The sequence below is a fragment of the Uloborus diversus genome, chromosome 4 (assembly GCF_026930045.1).
Source record: "Uloborus diversus isolate 005 chromosome 4, Udiv.v.3.1, whole genome shotgun sequence".
NCBI lineage: Eukaryota > Metazoa > Arthropoda > Arachnida > Araneae > Uloboridae > Uloborus > Uloborus diversus.
In genome coordinates, this window is record NC_072734.1 from 96517498 (window position 1) to 96534905 (window position 17408).

Genomic DNA, 17408 nt, shown 5'->3' on the forward strand with positions numbered 1-17408 from the left:
TTCAATAAGAAAAAAAAAGGAGTACCACTATTGTTCCTTTGCGGTACTCTACTTTACAGTTACATTTCCGATTAAAAATTACAGTTATTCCTCCCCCTGCCCCGCTCTTCGATTAATAAATAATACTAACTGCAACCATTTAATTGTTCGGGAGTCACGTTTGTTTTGTTTACAAATAAATCCACTCATCGCAGATTGGAGTGATCCCAACAAAAGTGTGTTATATTTCTCTCATCTGTCTCATTATTAATTATTATGTCATGCAACACAAATGCATTTTTTAGTATGGCGGAAACAAATTTTGTTCTATGTGATATTACAGCTTAGAACACAGTTATCTAGAATATTGCCCTACAGAGCCGAATTCAGCTCCACACTGCCCCTAGACGGATTTGAATCCCCCCCCCCCCCCCCACACACACACACCAAAAAAAGAAGTAAAATTTCCTTCACTCAAAAAGAAAAAAAAACGCAAAAATATTGCTCCCGAAATTTAAACTAACATCTTGAGAAGAAATGATGACGTTTTGCATTCAGCAATACGATAGGAGGTCACTGTGACCTCCCGAAAAATTCCTTTTTCGGACTATTCGGCAAATTTGAAAATAATGCAGCACCATTGAGATTTTCTTTTCTTTTTCAAAATTATTTTAAAACTGCTTTTTAATGATGCCTAATGTACTTTCCCATTCGATGTTATGTATGTATGATATGCGCACATGCTCCATGTTCCTATTTTATTTTCCCTTAAAATGTGATCTTCATTCGGCAAACTAGGAATTTTCCCCTACCAAAAGTTTTAATTTAGAGCGTTCAATTTTTTTTTTTTTTTTTTTTGAGCAATCACGATTGCTTATTGCTTTTATTTGACTGTTTTGATGTGCTATCATTTTATTTTTCCGCCAGCACCCTCTGCAGCATCACCATCGACCGGCTCCTTAGGATGCTGCTCCTATAGCGAAAACCGTCTCCAGGTTGCGTTCATATCCTACACACACGTGCATACATACACACACACAAATACATACACAAACATACACCTACACACAAACACATACAGACACCTACACACAACTACCCTCACACTCATCACACTCATGCCTGCACACAGACACAAAAACATATGCCTACACACACATACACATTCCCCACCACACACAAACACTCATACACACAACTACCCACCCATTCATACCAGCACACAGACACAAACACACATGCCTACACACACATACACATACCCCCTACACACAAACACACATACCCCCACACACAAATAAACACACATGCCTACATACACACACACACTCGTGATTGCGAAAAACATAATTTGAATTCAAAAGGTCAAAATTCAAATTAATTTTTCTTTTTTTTAATTCCATTTTGTATGACATTTATGGCTCAAATATTGTTCTACCGTAGGTTAATAAACGATTCACTTAAGACTAGCATTATCCTTCATTTAAAATCATTCAGCATTTTTGTTCATTCAATTTCATTTGCCTCAGAGACTTAATATTAACAGAAAAGAATTTTTAAACATTAATGATGTAAAGGGCAAAATATGGGGGGGGGGGGTAAAGGTTCTCAAAAGGGCAGAAAAAGACCTTTCATTGATTTTTGAGAGAAAAATTTTGACCAATGAAACAAGACAACTGTTCGAGAATAGCTTATAACTATGAAATTTACGAAAAGTATTTTGAACCTAATATCTTAATGGTTTTAAAGCTGTCTTGCATTAGGTGACTGGGCCAGATTTTTCAATATGGAAATACATTCTCCTCAAAAAGAGTCACCTTCTCCAACATTGAAGGCAAATGCCAAAGAGGGATCTGACAAAACTCCAAAGTGAGATGATAGCTGGATGGAGTTGAAATATGACTTAAAAAGGAGTGAACCGATGGAGGGCTATTGCACAGGATAGGGAAAGGTGGGAAAAACTTGGAGATATGGTCTTGGCCAGCAAGAGACTAGTACGAGCGAAGAAGAAAAGGGAAAATAAGTCAGTCACTCAAGAAGCCACAATTAAATTAACTTTAGTATGCCACTAAAACTCTTAGTCAAAGTCCAATCGTATTGCGACTTGCAATGACACCTGTTTTTCTTCCGTTGATGCCCGCATTTTGTCTTCACACTAATAGTTTTACTCTAATCTATTACCATGCTTGAAAAATATTTAATTTTCATGTTTAAGCAAAATTTGCTGCCTATTGAAAATTTGACTCTGGCCGTATAAATCTTTATATAGTATAAAATGAAGTCTCCAAAAAGTGTCTGTGTGTTTGAACCCTCAAAACTCGAGAACTACCCGTTCATTTTCTTTGAAATTTTCAGTTTGTTCCTTTAAGTCCTGAAAAGTTTTGAAGACCGGTTCGAAAAAAATTCGATGAATAGTTCTTTTTTTATTCTAATTTAAGCCCAATTTTCACATAAATTCCCGAATATAGGGGGTGAACTTGCATATATTAATATTATGTATCGTTGGAAAGAGTAGAATTTCCCGCGATCTACGCAATTTGTTTCAATGCTCTAACCTACATACGGCGGGAGTTATTTGCTTTTTAATCTCGAATTTGTTTAGGCTTAGCTGAAATTTAGGCACTACTTTCTTCATTAAATCTATCAATAAAAAGTGAAAGAATTGTCCCACAGTTTTTATTTTGACACCATTGGCATACAACATTTTTTACTCCAGATCTAACTCGACCCTAGGTCGAAGAACTAAGCTTCTGTCTTCAAAGGAAAAAAAAATTACAAGCCTTTTTGTGTCAAGTTCAAAAACTCGTCTCTATTCAAGTTGTTAACCATTTTATTTTTGCGTTACCAAGGTTACGCTTTTTTAATCCATTGTTTCTTTCCATCTTTCTTTAAATTTCTTGAACTTATTTTATTTTGTGTTTCCTTGATTACGCTCTTTAAATCTATTTTTCTCATTTAAATTTCTTAAAAGTATTTTAATATCTGTTGACATTTTTTGGAAGGGAAATTTCGCATGATGTTTTTTTTTCTTTTATTTAAGCCTGATTGTTGAATTACGTCACTTGACACAATTTTTATTTTCAAGGTAGACAGGGCAATGCAGCTAGTGAAGTATAATTCAATGATCTTGATCTGGCAATTGGCTCATTGGGGAAGGGAGGTGTTGTAGAAAATGTGATCGTGATTTTTTGGCGCAAATCTTGCAAATCAAATGGCCATGGGCATAATCTTATGATTTTTGATTTAACACCATAAAAAAATCACTTGGAGAGCTCAAAGGCGACAGAGGAAGGTGATTGTTGTCAGCAAAATCTCATCATATCAAACAATTATGAAGCTGGTTTTTTAGGAAAGGCGGTCAGTCTTATATTGGGAGTACCCTATCTTGTTGGAAAATTAATGACCACAGATTGTGACATGTTATACCGAGCAAAAATTAGACTTTAGACTTGCTACCTGACACATCATGAAAGGTTCACATATCGATCATTTGTGAAACAATACTAATATTTTCTTTCTTCATTAAAGTCATCATTGTTGCTGTATTGGTAATATACAGTATTTCTTTGATAAACCTTCCGAGTGCTCAAGAGAATTACTGTAGACCCTCATTTTATTCGGATTTGATTATACAGGGGTTTGACACTTTTATTTTATTTGGTACAGATGTGATATACCCTCCCCCCCCCCCCCTTGCGAGGATAGAATTTTTAGCTCATTTCAAAAATCGCCAACGTTGGCGATAAAACTTTTTCCGGTAGCTCTAGTAACCCTGCAGAATATACCTGGGAAGTACAGATGTGAACTAATTCTTTTCGCACGTGTGTCCGTGGAGGTAGGTGCACATATGTCCCGCTCTTAGGGTGGTGTTGTTTGGTGCAATATACCTTACAGGAATGCTTATTTCGTGTTAGTTTAAATTCAGTAGTTGTGTTTTGAAGTAAAAACGTTAGAAAATGCCAGTTTCTTCAAACTTGAAGGTTAATTAAAAGTTAACTCCAACGTGGTGTGTATCTGTAACGTGCCATTGTCATATGATGTATTGTTTTAGACTGAGTGTGAATATTTATACCATATAAAAAGGTAAGTTCTTTATTTTAGAATTCAAAAAAAAACCTCTCACTTCCAAAATTCTTTGTTTTTACAAATCCTTGAGGGGTTCTTGTAGTATACATAACTGTGACCATACTCCGACTGTAATGTATATTAACAGTCGGAGGGATAACGGACCGAGCGGAGTGAGGTCCTGGCGAGCCAGAGGTCTCATAGTACTTTCGTAATGAGACCGAGGCAGGGCCGGCGAGCCGAGGTCTCATTACGAAAGTACTATGAGACCGAGGGCTCGTATCCCGGAGAAATGATGAAAAAAAAATTAATGCATTAATTTCGACTTGTAATTAATACAATAATTTATTTCATTGTATTTTAATATGTTTACAAAAAACCCCGGTCCTGTACATTTTTGAAGCATATATTCGTGATATTTTTTGTTGTGCTTTTATGTTGTTTTTATATATATTGTGTTCTGAAGTGCTTTGATCATTTTTTTTTATCTGATTTTTTCCTGTTGGCGCTAAAAAAGCATCGCTAAGAACGATGTATGACATATGTCGTCATACATCGTTTTCTTGGCGACGCTTTCTTGGCGCCAACAGGAAAAAGTCGCCAAGGGTGGGGTATATCACATCAGTTCCTTTTATTTTTACACTGATGAGTTTTGATTTTACTCTGCTGCGACATTGCAGACTGATAAAATTTTCCCCTCTTTCAAAATCCAAATTCCTGAGATTACACATAACCCATAATAAATTGCTTTTTGGAGTGCTAATAAGCGAGCTTGGGCCACTAGAGACATTTTTTGTGATTGGTTTCAGAAGTAAAGTTATTAAACTCACACAATTCAGAGCCCACTAGACGAACAGCTTTCAGAAGTGATAAAGGAGAACAAAACCAGCAAGGATATGGATATCAATGACACACAATCAAAAGCTTTCACCCTGAAAATTTTGAGCCATTCCTTGACAATGGCAAATGAATTTTCTGATTCGTTAGTCAAGAAGATCTTGTCATGGAAGTGACACGAGTGATTTCGAAAGCCTTAATGCCTTACAAATAACTGAGAAGAAAAATAATTAATGACTGCCAAAAGAATCGTAACCAGCTTTTTCTTCATAAACACTGAGTTAATTTATGTTTTCTTTACGTACGGTTGTGCATAAGTCTGGAATAAGTACGCATTAAATTGTTATATACTAGGGGCAATCAAAAAGTAAGTTACACTCGAACAATTTAGGTCAAAAAACACTTTATTGAGAAGTGTGCTACAATACAATATGACACAGATACATCACTCTATTTCACTACAAAATCTCCCAGTCGCTGCAGACTTTCCTCGGACCATAGCACTAACTGTTTTCGATGCCCTGACAATAGAAATCCACTCCCTGGTCCTTGAGCCAGCTTAGAACAGCTGTCTGAACCTGGTGACCGCTGATAAATTTTCTTCCACCCAAATGTTCTTTGAGTTTGGTGAACACGTGGAAGTCGCAGGGCGCCAGGTCCGTAGTGTGGATGCTGCCAGACCTCCCATCCAAAACTGTGAAGCAAATCCTGTGTTGTGCGCCTTGTGAGGTCTTGCATTGTTGTGCAAGAGGACAACACTTTTGCTAAAGTTTCCACGTCGCTTATTTTTCACATCTTTGCCCACAAAAAATGTACTGTTCCACGGACTTCAACGGTGGAGCACGTTTCCAGTTGCCGTGCCATTTTTTTCTCGTACTACGTAGCAACAATTCAAACTATCTGAATAAAATTGCAGCAGTTGGAAGCTGTGGAACTAAAGTATCATCTGCTCATGTTTCCTTCTTGTTACGAGATGCTGCCAGCTATGGGGAAACAAGTGTAACTTATTTTTTGAATGCCCATTTATCTATCACTAGAATGCAGGTTTTTTTTTTTTTTTTTTCATTTATGGAACCAACCCTATTTTAACTTTATGCGGTTTTGATTTATGCGGAATTTTCATGGAACGTAACCCCCGAGTAAAACGAGGGTCTACTGTACCACATAACCTGGACACTTTGCAGCATTCCTCACCATCTCCTGTGGTACCCGAGAGCACTGCTGCACAACAAAGTTTGAGAACCCCCGAATTAAGCCTACAAAACTTATTTGTAATGTTATTTTGGGAAGAAGACAATATTGTGGCAAAAACAATTATGTTATACCTAATGCAGTAGAAATTTTAATCCATCTTTTCTTGAGAAGAAAACCTAATCAGAGTAAATAAGGGTATCTGGTCTGTTCTAAAACTTCTGTTTGGAGATTAGAACAATAAATACACTTCTGGTAAAAATGCTTGGTTCGGTTTAGCCACAAACCAAGCATTGCAACCAGAGGACTATTATTATATCTTTTTTGTTTTCATTACATTTCAAATAAAGTTGCTAACTTTCTCCCAACAGTTTAAAAAAATGTTGTTGCTTAAAATTTTTGTGCAAAAAAAATAGCAGTAAAACTTTACTGATCCCCTGGATCATTAAATTCTGTATTCTTCTGGTCCAATGTGGTTTTTTTTTTTTTTTTTTTTTGTCTCTGTGTGTGTGTTCGCTTACCAGCAGACCACTGTTAATTTAGACCCCTGGTTATTCAATATGATATGTAGCATAAAAAGAAGAAGGAATATTTACTAACATATAAGTAGGTCACCATGGCCTATGAATGCGGCACAGCCATGTAGGTCACACTTTTTCTTCTGATATTTTAATTTAAAAATCTCACTGTAACCAATAATGCCATAAAAATTTCTTTGAATTCAGTACTACCTTTGATAACTTTGATGTTTAACTGTTACAGATTAATACTCCAGTAAAATGCTTCACATGACATCAAAAGTAGATGATGAACTCTTTGAAATTATTGAAAGTACATCGACTTCTTTAGATGCTAAACATAAAGGCTGGGAGCTGATTTTAGGTATATACGTTTGAAGTATTATTCAAAAATTCTTTATACTTTCAGGACAGTAAAGTTTATATGTTGAATAACTTATTTTCAATTTTTGAAATTCAATTTTTAAAGTTATCCAATTTGCAACTCCAATAAAATATAGGGGGCTGCAGCCCCCTGTTTAATGGCGGACGAAAAAGGTAAAACAAACACGTGCCGTAACTTATAACTTGCTTTGAGGCTTTGTGAATTATATTAATTTTTCATCGTGTTTGTGTTAAGCTTTCTTTTCTATTCTTCTGAAATTACATTACACCACAAACTGTCTGAAGCATATAATTTACCCCAAAGAAAACACGTGGAATGGAATGTTTTACCTTTTTCGGTAGTACTGTTAATCACCGTAAGGTAGCGAATTCGAGCTCTGGAGTTGAGAATTGGACACAGCTCCCTTGTAATAAACAGTTATGATAGTTTATGGTAGTTAACGGAACTGATGTGATATACCCCACCCTTGGCGACTTTTTCCTGTTGGCGCCAAGAAAGCGTCGCCAAGAAAACGATGTATGACGACATATGTCATACATCGTTCTTAGCGATGCTTTTTTAGCGCCAGCAGGAAAAAATCAGATAAAAAAACATGATCAAAGAACTTTAGAACACAATATATATAAAAACAACATAAAACAACAACAAAAAACATCACGAATATACGCTTCAAAAATACCAGAAACTAGAAAGTTTTTGTACACAAAGAACAATTACTAGAAAGTATTTGAAATGATTAAATTAACAAATTACTACAACAGCTCACCAATGAGATATGTACCAATAGAAAAGCTATTTTCCAACATGCATTTCATCAAACAAAAACTTTTCTCATACTCTGCTAAAAAAGAGCAAAGCGGTTCAAATTGCTATGTTTAAAGCGGAAAACATCCCCAAAATCAATAACTATTTCAGCCAAAAAAGCGCTTAGTTACTCAAATTTCGTTGTATGAAAAGTAGAAATGTCTCAACAGAACATCCTAAACATAAACAAGACAAAAATACCATACATTTATTTGCTATCCAGATATGCTTTCAAAATACTTATTATGTTTTGCATAAAATAACACCTTTATATTATGCTGGAGTCAACTTATTTTCAGAAATTCAGTACCTAAAGGAGGGACGTTAATAGAATGTCTAAATAATTCGTGGCATCAATAAGAATTAACTTTTAGAACAAAATAACCTTACTATTTTTGTAAAATTAATTTACATACAGTAAAAATAAAGTTAAAAACCACAAGAACCCCTCAAGGATTTGTAAAAACAAAGAATTTCGGAAGTGAGAGTTTTTTTTTTTTTTTTGAATTCTAAAATAAAGAACTTACCTTTTTATGGTATAAATCCTCACACTCAGTCTAAAACAATATATCATATGACAATGCTACGTTACAGATGCACACCACGTTGGAGTTAACTTTTAATTAACGTTCAAGTTTGAAGATACTGGCGTTTTATGATGTTTTTACTTCAAAACACAACTACTGAATTTAAACTAACACTAAAACGAGTAAACAACCCAAGTAAGCAAGTTTGAACAGAACTAATACTGCCTTCGGGTTGCTAAACACAGGTTAGTTTCGCCAGGGATGCCATACTTAAAAAATTATCGCCTCATTGGCAAGAAAAATATTTCAGTTTTGTGCAAAAAATCGGATGTCGCCAAATTGGAGGGGAAGGGGTATCTCAATTGCTCTACACATTGCAGTTTAATTGCTCTACACATTGCAGTTCACTCTTTATCCTAATTTATAGAAATAACGAAAACAGTCTGTGTGATATATATTAAAAACAAAATGAGTAGATGAAGCATAAATTTAACAAAATTACAGGAATGCTTTAAATTTGAATTTCCATGATGTCTAAAATGCTACTGCAAAATTTAGGCAAAATTATGTTGAAAGAATTTTCTGAATTATTTTCATGTACTTCACAGATTTTTTTTCTACATGTTTGATTTTTCTTGAACATTCAGCGACTGAAGACAGCAATTTGTGAGCATGTTTCTTATCATCCATTAAGTGAACTGCAGATTTTAATCTTATCCCAAACAAATTCTATTTTAATACAACATCATAATATACATTTTATGAATAATAGTTTAAATGTGCTTTAAGCTATTAGATATTCCCATTTGCACTTACAAAACATAGCCACAGGGCCGGATTTAGGGGAGGGCAGGCGGTGCTACTGCCCCGGGACCTCCACAACAAAGGGGCCCCCACAATAAAATTTTTACAAAATATCCTAACTTTCACGGGTTGAAAATATCGGATATATACATATATATATCAAAATATTCTTATATATATATATATATATATATATATATATATATATCAAAATATCGGATATTTTTGAAAATGTGATGATCTTTTCTAACCCTGATTAGGGACTTCCACTCCTTCATTGCCCCGGCGCCTCCACACTTCCAAATACGGCCCTGCATAGCCACCAAAGTTGCAGGGATGTTGTAGGGCCGGTATGTGTACCAGTATATAGTTTTAAATTTTTCTACCATGCAGAACACCACTTGGGAATATTCAAACAGTTTTTGTCAGAAAATCCTGGTTTTCCTCAAAAGAGATTAATATGTAGTATTTTCAAATCTTAATCCTTCATAAACTAGACCCTTCTTAAAATCTTTCAAAACCAAATTCTAAAAAATATTATTTTAAAATGTGTAACACAGAAATAGTGCAGAACAAAAGAATAGTTGCTATATTTAGCTGCTTATAAAATTGACTGATATTTGGTGTTATTTTTTTCGTTTCAGTATTGTTTAGTAATTAATAAATAAAGCATACCTTTTTAATGCATTAAAATTGAAAGCAATGTTAATGTGTAGCAATCTTACACTAACATTGCATAAGATTCAGTCCTGATTTCAATCAATAGAGCTTCAATAGTTCTCCAACAGTATTAAAATGTTTCCTTTATAGCTTTGAAGCTAGTAAATTAAGATATTTTTCACTAAATGCTGACGTAAATTAGAAGGACTCTATGTGGCTGGTTAACAACCTGTGCTTCAACGTTATATTTAAATATGATACACTACCCCCTCCCCCTTTTTTTGAAAATGCATGCATTTTGTTCATTAAAATCAAACAAAACTAGGTTCATCTCTTTTTCATTCTTATTGTAGTACTAAGTAGTTTTGTCTTCTTCTAAGTAGTCTAGATCTAACCATTTTGAAGCAACCTACCGAGACGACATGACAAAACTTGTCCAAATTAATTCAGGGATAGTTAAATAAATTTTTCTAGAAAGAATAAGTTACTATGTAATGAAAACAACCTTGGTTATAAAATAGTCAAAGCTGATTTTGTAAAGATGAAAATTTACATTGAAATTTGAGTGAGAAATTTTTCATGCATACTCGATTTTCTTTGCATAACTAAAAAAAGGTACCCAAAATAACTAAATACTAAAACATTTCTTTGCATATATATTCAAAACTATCTTTTAATCATGTTACTTTTAAGTATTTTTGTCTGATCAAAAGTTTATCTGCTGATTTTAATAACTACTTGCTTATTGTTTTATGTGATGAATATTTATATTCCAGGACTTACTGCAACTACTGATGGTCTGAGTCATGTGATAACTTCACAGAAGTACATTCCATTTATTTTATCCTACATACGACAAGAGGAAGCAATTCATGAATGTGTTCATCTTGCCTACAAATGCTTAATAAGTATATCAAATCAAGAAAGGGGCGCCTGTGCAATATTAGATGTGGAAAAAGACTTCATTTCATACTTGATAAATAATATTTCAAGTAGCTCAGATTTTATTGAGACAAAGTGTTACATTCTGTCTAACATGTCATCCCATTCTAGCATTGTGGAAGATATTGCTAAGTGTATGTGTTCTTCTGAGGGTACATTGAACAATATGAAGAAATCCTTTTTTAGCCTTGAAAGTTGTGAAAGAAAAAAATATGATTTCTTGGCTTTAGTATTTGCTAATCTTATACGCTTGCCTATTTGCAGGAGGTTTGTATGTATTACCTATAATTATACTCGCAATAATAAACTTGTGTCTTCTTTTATTTGTTTATTGTGACAAAAAAAAACCTGAAGGGGAAAACTAATTTATTATTCTATTTGGAATATTTATATTTTCGGGAAATGGGTGAATTTCAATATTATATATTTATTAACTAGAAAAAGATGTCATTACAGAGAGTAAAAATTAACTGATTATGCAGTGTAAGTTGACCACTCGCAGTGCACTACTTTAGTGGTCAACTCAAACAGGTGGTCAACTTACAGAAGTTGATTTATATGATAAGGACTAATTCTGTGCCTGAAAAAAACAGTCAACTTGGAAAGGTGGTCAACTGCACAGGTTTTACTGTATGTGTTTTCTCAAAAATAGTTAAATGTATAAAAAAAAAATTTCCATTAGAATCAGCTGCCTACTTTACTTTATTAGAAAGTTAACTGTGTTTTAATTTGCTATAGTATATCTCATTGTTACAGCTTCTATATACTTTTCTCAATCTACTGCTATCATTTTCTTTCTGAAATACTTTATTATTATTACTATTATTATTTTTACTAATTAGGAGAAAAATTGGGCCCTTAAAACACTGTTGTAAAATCTTTGTTTTAAATTGAAATGGGAAATACTTGAATCGTTTACCTCCCTTTTTATGGTTAAATCCTGGGAAAGAAGTATTTCTTTCCTTGGAAAATGTAGTTTATTTTAACAGTTTTTACCAGGGAAAGATTATAAATCATGATCACAAGCTTTAACACACAAAGTAATATCATTAATTTTAATGAAACTGTCGTATTATTAATTTTAAAACATTGAAGTAATTTTAATAGACAAATCCAAAATTGTCTTCCATGTTATTTTGAACCAAGTACAGTAGAGTCCCGGTTATCACTCAATCTGTGTTATCCGCCATACCAGTGGCGTTTGCATTTTTCAGTTAACTAACTAATGCAACAAAAATCATTGAAAAAAAGAAAAGTCGAAAATGGCCATGACTTGATTCAGAAGTTGAAAACCATAAATCTGAAAGATCTGACTTATTGGATTGCAAGTTCCTGAAACATTATCATGTCACAAACAATTGCAAGGTAGCGGAATAAGCTATTAGGTAAAGACGTGAAAATGCTGAAAGCAAACTGAATTGAAACCGGGAAAATATTTTTCCCTTAGTGTAACTTATCTATGGATGCAAGTATGCATCTTTGCTTGAAGCAGGAAAGTGACTTTCAGGAGATGACCAGTATGAACTTACGGATAAAGAAGCTGTTGTACTTGTTGACAGTGATGATGCTGAAGTCGTTTGAAGAATCTGAGACTTTTCTGAGCCCCTTGAAGTAGCTCCCAAAGCAGGTGTAAGAATTTTCAAAGCAGTCAATAGCAGCAAGAAGAAATTTGCTGTTGACATTATGATACTCCAGAGATGGCGAAACTTGACAGCAAAGATGCAAGATACATCAGGAAGGCAGATCAAGATCGCTCGTTTTTTCCACTCATCCTCAACTCCTCCATTTAAAATTTGTGATTGTAAATCAATGGCATTAAATTCATTTGTAAATTTATTTTAGTATTTTTGTTTCTTCATTGATATAACCCTATGTATTATATTTGCTTTTCCACCAATTTGCTTTTCCAGTATGGAGGATAACAGGGACTCTACTATGGATGTAAATTTTCATATATCTTTTGAACTGTGTTTTTTATTTTATTTTTATTTTATTTTATTTGCTAATATTAAGATTCTGATGTCCATGTAGCATTAGAAAATTTAATTTATAAATTATTTGCATTGGATAATTTATAATACGAATCTGAACTTATAGGACATATATGTCCCATATTAGTCCTTAAAGGTTTAAAGGCTGAAAGATATGAAACAAATTTTAAAATTATGTAGTTGAAATACAAGTTTACATCATCATTGACCATTAAATAAGTATTAAGTTTATTTTCTTGCAGCTACTTTTCTTTTTTTCATCAAATATCAATGAACTGAATTGAATATTAAGCACATAATTTTTTTGTCAGCTAAGTTTTGAATGACCCCAAACTAGTGATGTGTATCAGTTTGATTTTTAAGTAGCTTATATGTGTTCAACTAAGATGGTTTAATTTGAAACTTTATGCCATTTGTATGTTTCTACATAAATAGATGAATTTATAATCTCTTTTCAGAATTATTTTAGAGGACAAAAATTTTATGGACAGCATTTGTGTATGCTTCAATGCTTCAGAATCTGAAGTGAGACGTATTGGAGCAGCTTTAATGCTCCGGAATTGTTGCCTTGAAATATGTAAGTCAGGTGACTTGAAAGTACTTGCATGTTAATTAATGTATTTATTGTTTATGACCTGAATTTACTTTTATTACTAATTATTGTTTTACCACATCGATTTTCTTTGATCTACCATTGTCATAAAGTTGTCATTTTAAACTGCCATTTTCAACTTTGAAGGCATGAAATGTATCAAAATATTAAGTCAGCGTAAATTAAAAAAAAAGCGCCAACTATAAAGCCTTGGCGAGAGATTGAAAGTGCCAATTTTTGCGTGTGAAAGATGTCTTCTATTACTCACCAAAACTCATTACCAAATTTAGTCCTTTTCTAAAAATTTCAGCAGACACTAAAACTTCATATTTTGATAACGTGGGGCACAAAAGCAAATAATTAATGCATCCAAAAACATGTTTTACTATGCTGTTTTGATTGCTTATTATTTAGATTTTTTTCCTTTTTACAGCATTGTTTGATTTCCTGGTTTACTCAAAACCTGTTATTCATGATCAAATTTACTGCTTTACGGATCATGCTCTTAATGTCCATAATTATCCATAAGTATCCATAATGCTCATGATTACAGATGCTGCTGTTTTTTAATCATTACTTTTAGTAGTATTAAGTAATTCATTTTATTTCACAGCTCATCATGAGAAGTTATTAAACGATTTTGAGATCCTTCCTACAATTTTACTTCCACTTATGGGACCTGAAGAGTATGAAGAAGAAGAAATGGATAAATTGCCTCAAGAATGCCAATATTTAGAAGATTCTAAAGAAAGAGACAAAAGTCCTTTTGTCCGCAGAATTTTAGTTCAAGTCCTAATTTTGGTATATCATTTTACTTTTCTTTAAATTTTGTTCATTTTAATGCTTGCAGTGGCGCAACAAAGGGGGGGGGGGTGAAAACACCCCCAGAGCCATTGGTTTTAACATAAATTGCAAATTCTGATACAGTAGTTTGTTTATGAAAGGGTTGTTTTCATCAAAAAAAAAACCTTCAGAAGGTATTTTTCATCAAAAAACCATCTCCAGAAGTTTTTTTAATCAAAAAAAAAAAAAACCCTCTAGAAGGTATTTTGGATAAAAATAAACCCTTCAGAAGGTATTTCTGGCTGCGCTAGTGAATGCTTGTAATGTAAAAGACTTGTTCATTTTGTTTAAATAGTTCCTTGATTTTTAAAAAGTACTAGTTTTTTTTGCTTTTTTTTTTTAAAAAACTAAACAATCCTAAAAAATGGGGATTATTGAAAAAAGGGGGGGGGGGGGGGGGAATCATACTCATGTATCAGAGTTCGAAAATATCCGATATTTTGATATATATCGGATATTTTGATACATATTTAATATTTTCAATCAGCACAAACTAAAGTCTTCAAAAGAGTAAAGGCATCCTCAAATCACTCTTTATTTTCTTATATTATTATTACAATATGAAGCCTTAAAATTAAAATTTCTTTCATTGTTTATATCTAATATTTTATTTTACGTTTTAAAACAGCCAATGCTAAATTAATTTCATCCATTTTAATAGAATTAATTTAGCATTAGCTGTTTTATTCATTTTTCTTCTGTTAGCTATGTTCACACACTTATATGATTCGGAAATAAAAAATATACATTAGTCAGTGCATAGTTATAAGACATTTCCTTTTATTCTGACCAACGTTTAATATTTAATTAGGCATTTTAATATGAATTAAAATTGTTACATTACGAATAATTTTATGAATTTAAAATAAAAAAGGAATATTATATTACTTTGTTATATTAATGATTTATTAATACATCGTAAAAATATAGTACATTTCTTTTTGATTATTTTTTGTTATAAATCAACAATTATTAATATGATTAATTCTAGCTGCTTCGCCTGGCTTTACATGGTCTACCTCAAAAATAAAAGTTGTGTCAAGTGACGCCTGTTCAACACTCAGGCTTAAACAAAAAAAAAAAGGGTAATATTTTGCTGCAGATTGCGGAAAAATAACCAAAAAGTAAACTTTTAAATCCTCCAATTACAGGAAAATCCTTTGAAACAAAAGCAAGAATTTTACTTGTTTATATTCGAGAAACAAAAATGGTAACAGATCTTTCATTTCAGTGATTTTCTTCTCCCCGCAATAAATTTTAATAAAAGCATTGTTGCAGAAAGTTGAGAGGAAGCACTGAATAATAATTTGAATGGAGAAAGTCTTCAAAAAATAGGGATTTTATGTCGAAATCTAAGTGTCATAATCAATAGTTTTTAATTGATATCTCCGCTAATTATTATCAAAGGATTACGTAACAGGATTACGTATATTAAATAGCCAAACATAAAGACGAGAAGATTACGAATCCATCGATACCTGACTCGATGGTCAGTTCACTGTCGTTCGGGAGAAGTAACTCGGACATAGATGGCTACATATGTACATACATAAATACATACGCTCAGTTTTTAATTATATAAGATATTTTTTATATTCAAAATTCCGTAGTTGAAAAAATAAATATCAAAAATATCCAAACATCATGATATTTTCACAATAAATATCTGATATATATCGGCAAACCCTGCGTCATATTTTTCTTTAAATTTTCACTTGATATTTGTTTTATTTAAAACAAAGAATCTATGTTACCATAGTTAATTTTCTTAATTTTTCTTTTTTTAAGCACTGATTTGGTGGCTACTACTTGGCCTGATTGTCACAGAGTAATCTGAGGCCGGGTTTTGATTATATCTCAGCAACTAGACCACTTAGATACTTCGAGATTTTGCTAAATGATTTACTTAATCATAAGGTACAACTTAACGCTGAAAAATTGAAATTCTAAAACAAAATTATTATTTGGTTAGGATGGAAAACAGCAAATTTCATTTGATTTCTCTATTAAATGTTTAAATATAAAACCCATTGTTACAAATTTTGTTGTCTCGTTACAGTAATGTCAATAGTAATGAAAATTTTAAATCAAGGCTTCTCTGGACGTAAATATTTTGTTTGAAAACAAAAAACTTTATAATAACAGATTTTTTTTTTAAGCACTAAGCACTTTTCATAATGCACTCAAAATGACAAAATAACTTTTCTGGGTCGGAAAGGACAATTTAAGTATTCCTTTAGTTTTCAATTATTCCAAGAAAAAGACTTCTCAAATGAAGAAAAGTGCACTCAAGTCATTTCAAACTAAACTTTCCCATTAAAAAAAAATACGCATGTTTCAACATTCAAATTTATGATTGAAAGCTAGATAATGATAAAACCTTCTCTACATGACTTGAGCCACACTTTTCTTCATTTGAGAAGTCTTTTTCATGGAATAATTTAAAACTACAGGAATACATAAATTATCCTTTCTGACCCAGAAAAGTTATTTGGTCATTTTGAGTGCATTATGAAAAGTGCTTAGTACTTTTAAAAAAATTCTGGTATTTTTACATATAAGGCAACATTAAAAAAAATAATTAATTTCTTGAACATCTATCTAACTTTTTGTGTGATCAATTTCGTTTTGAAGCAGTTCAGTTTTACTGTATTAAATACTTGCACTTATTTCTCGTTTACTCCATTATTTTGATTCCTAAGTTTTTGTTTGTGTATGAAATAGCTATGCTACTCTGAAAACGGGTGGAACATTTTAAAGTCAAGAGGTGTGTATTACGTTGTACGTGAATTGCACAAGTGGGACAAAGATTCACAAGTCATTGAAGCCATTGAACATCTCGTCACATATTTACTAGTAGAAACATATTCTTTGAAAAATCCTGATGGAAGTAAAATTTCTGAAGAAACTCTCTTAGAGGAGTTAAAAACAGACTTCTTAAGTGATTTGCCTGATTTTGTTGTATAAAATGTTTTGTATTAAAAAATAATAAATTTTTGTACTATTTTTCAGTCTTTAAGGTTTTTTATTCATTTATTATAAATTGCTTCTTTATCGATGCATAAATATATTTGCATTATAAAAATATTTCTCTTTTCTACATGTTGTTTGTACACTTTTTTTTTCTCTTTTATTTGATCCTGATTGTTAAACATTCGTTACTTGACGCAACTTTTATTTTCGAGGTAGACTGGAATAGTAGACCCGCAGTTAGTAGTTCAATAAACTTTGCATAAAGTTCATCTTGAGCAGCTTTTTAAGAACTTAAAT

At 32.5% G+C, this 17408-nt stretch overlaps 2 protein-coding genes across 3 annotated transcripts in view; one reads left to right on the top strand and one right to left on the bottom strand.

Annotated features, from left to right (window-relative positions):
• LOC129221251 (N-acetylglucosaminyl-phosphatidylinositol de-N-acetylase-like) overlaps nt 1-17408 on the bottom strand; it is a 163295-nt gene that overhangs the window by 12413 nt on the left and 133474 nt on the right. The gene's annotated exons all lie outside the window — the stretch shown is intronic.
• Nucleotides 123-17131, top strand: LOC129221250 (protein HGH1 homolog). Of its 2 annotated transcripts, none has more exons than XM_054855704.1 (6): nt 123-215; nt 6835-6954; nt 10547-10979; nt 13162-13280; nt 13909-14096; nt 16863-17131. In XM_054855704.1, the coding sequence occupies exons 2-6, from the start codon at nt 6852-6854 to the stop codon at nt 17103-17105; spliced, it is 1086 nt and encodes a 361-aa protein (XP_054711679.1). In that variant the 5' UTR covers nt 123-215; nt 6835-6851; the 3' UTR covers nt 17106-17131. The 2 variants fall into 2 exon arrangements, with proteins under 2 accessions (XP_054711679.1, XP_054711680.1); XM_054855705.1 differs by lacking the exon at nt 123-215 and adding an exon at nt 3951-4062.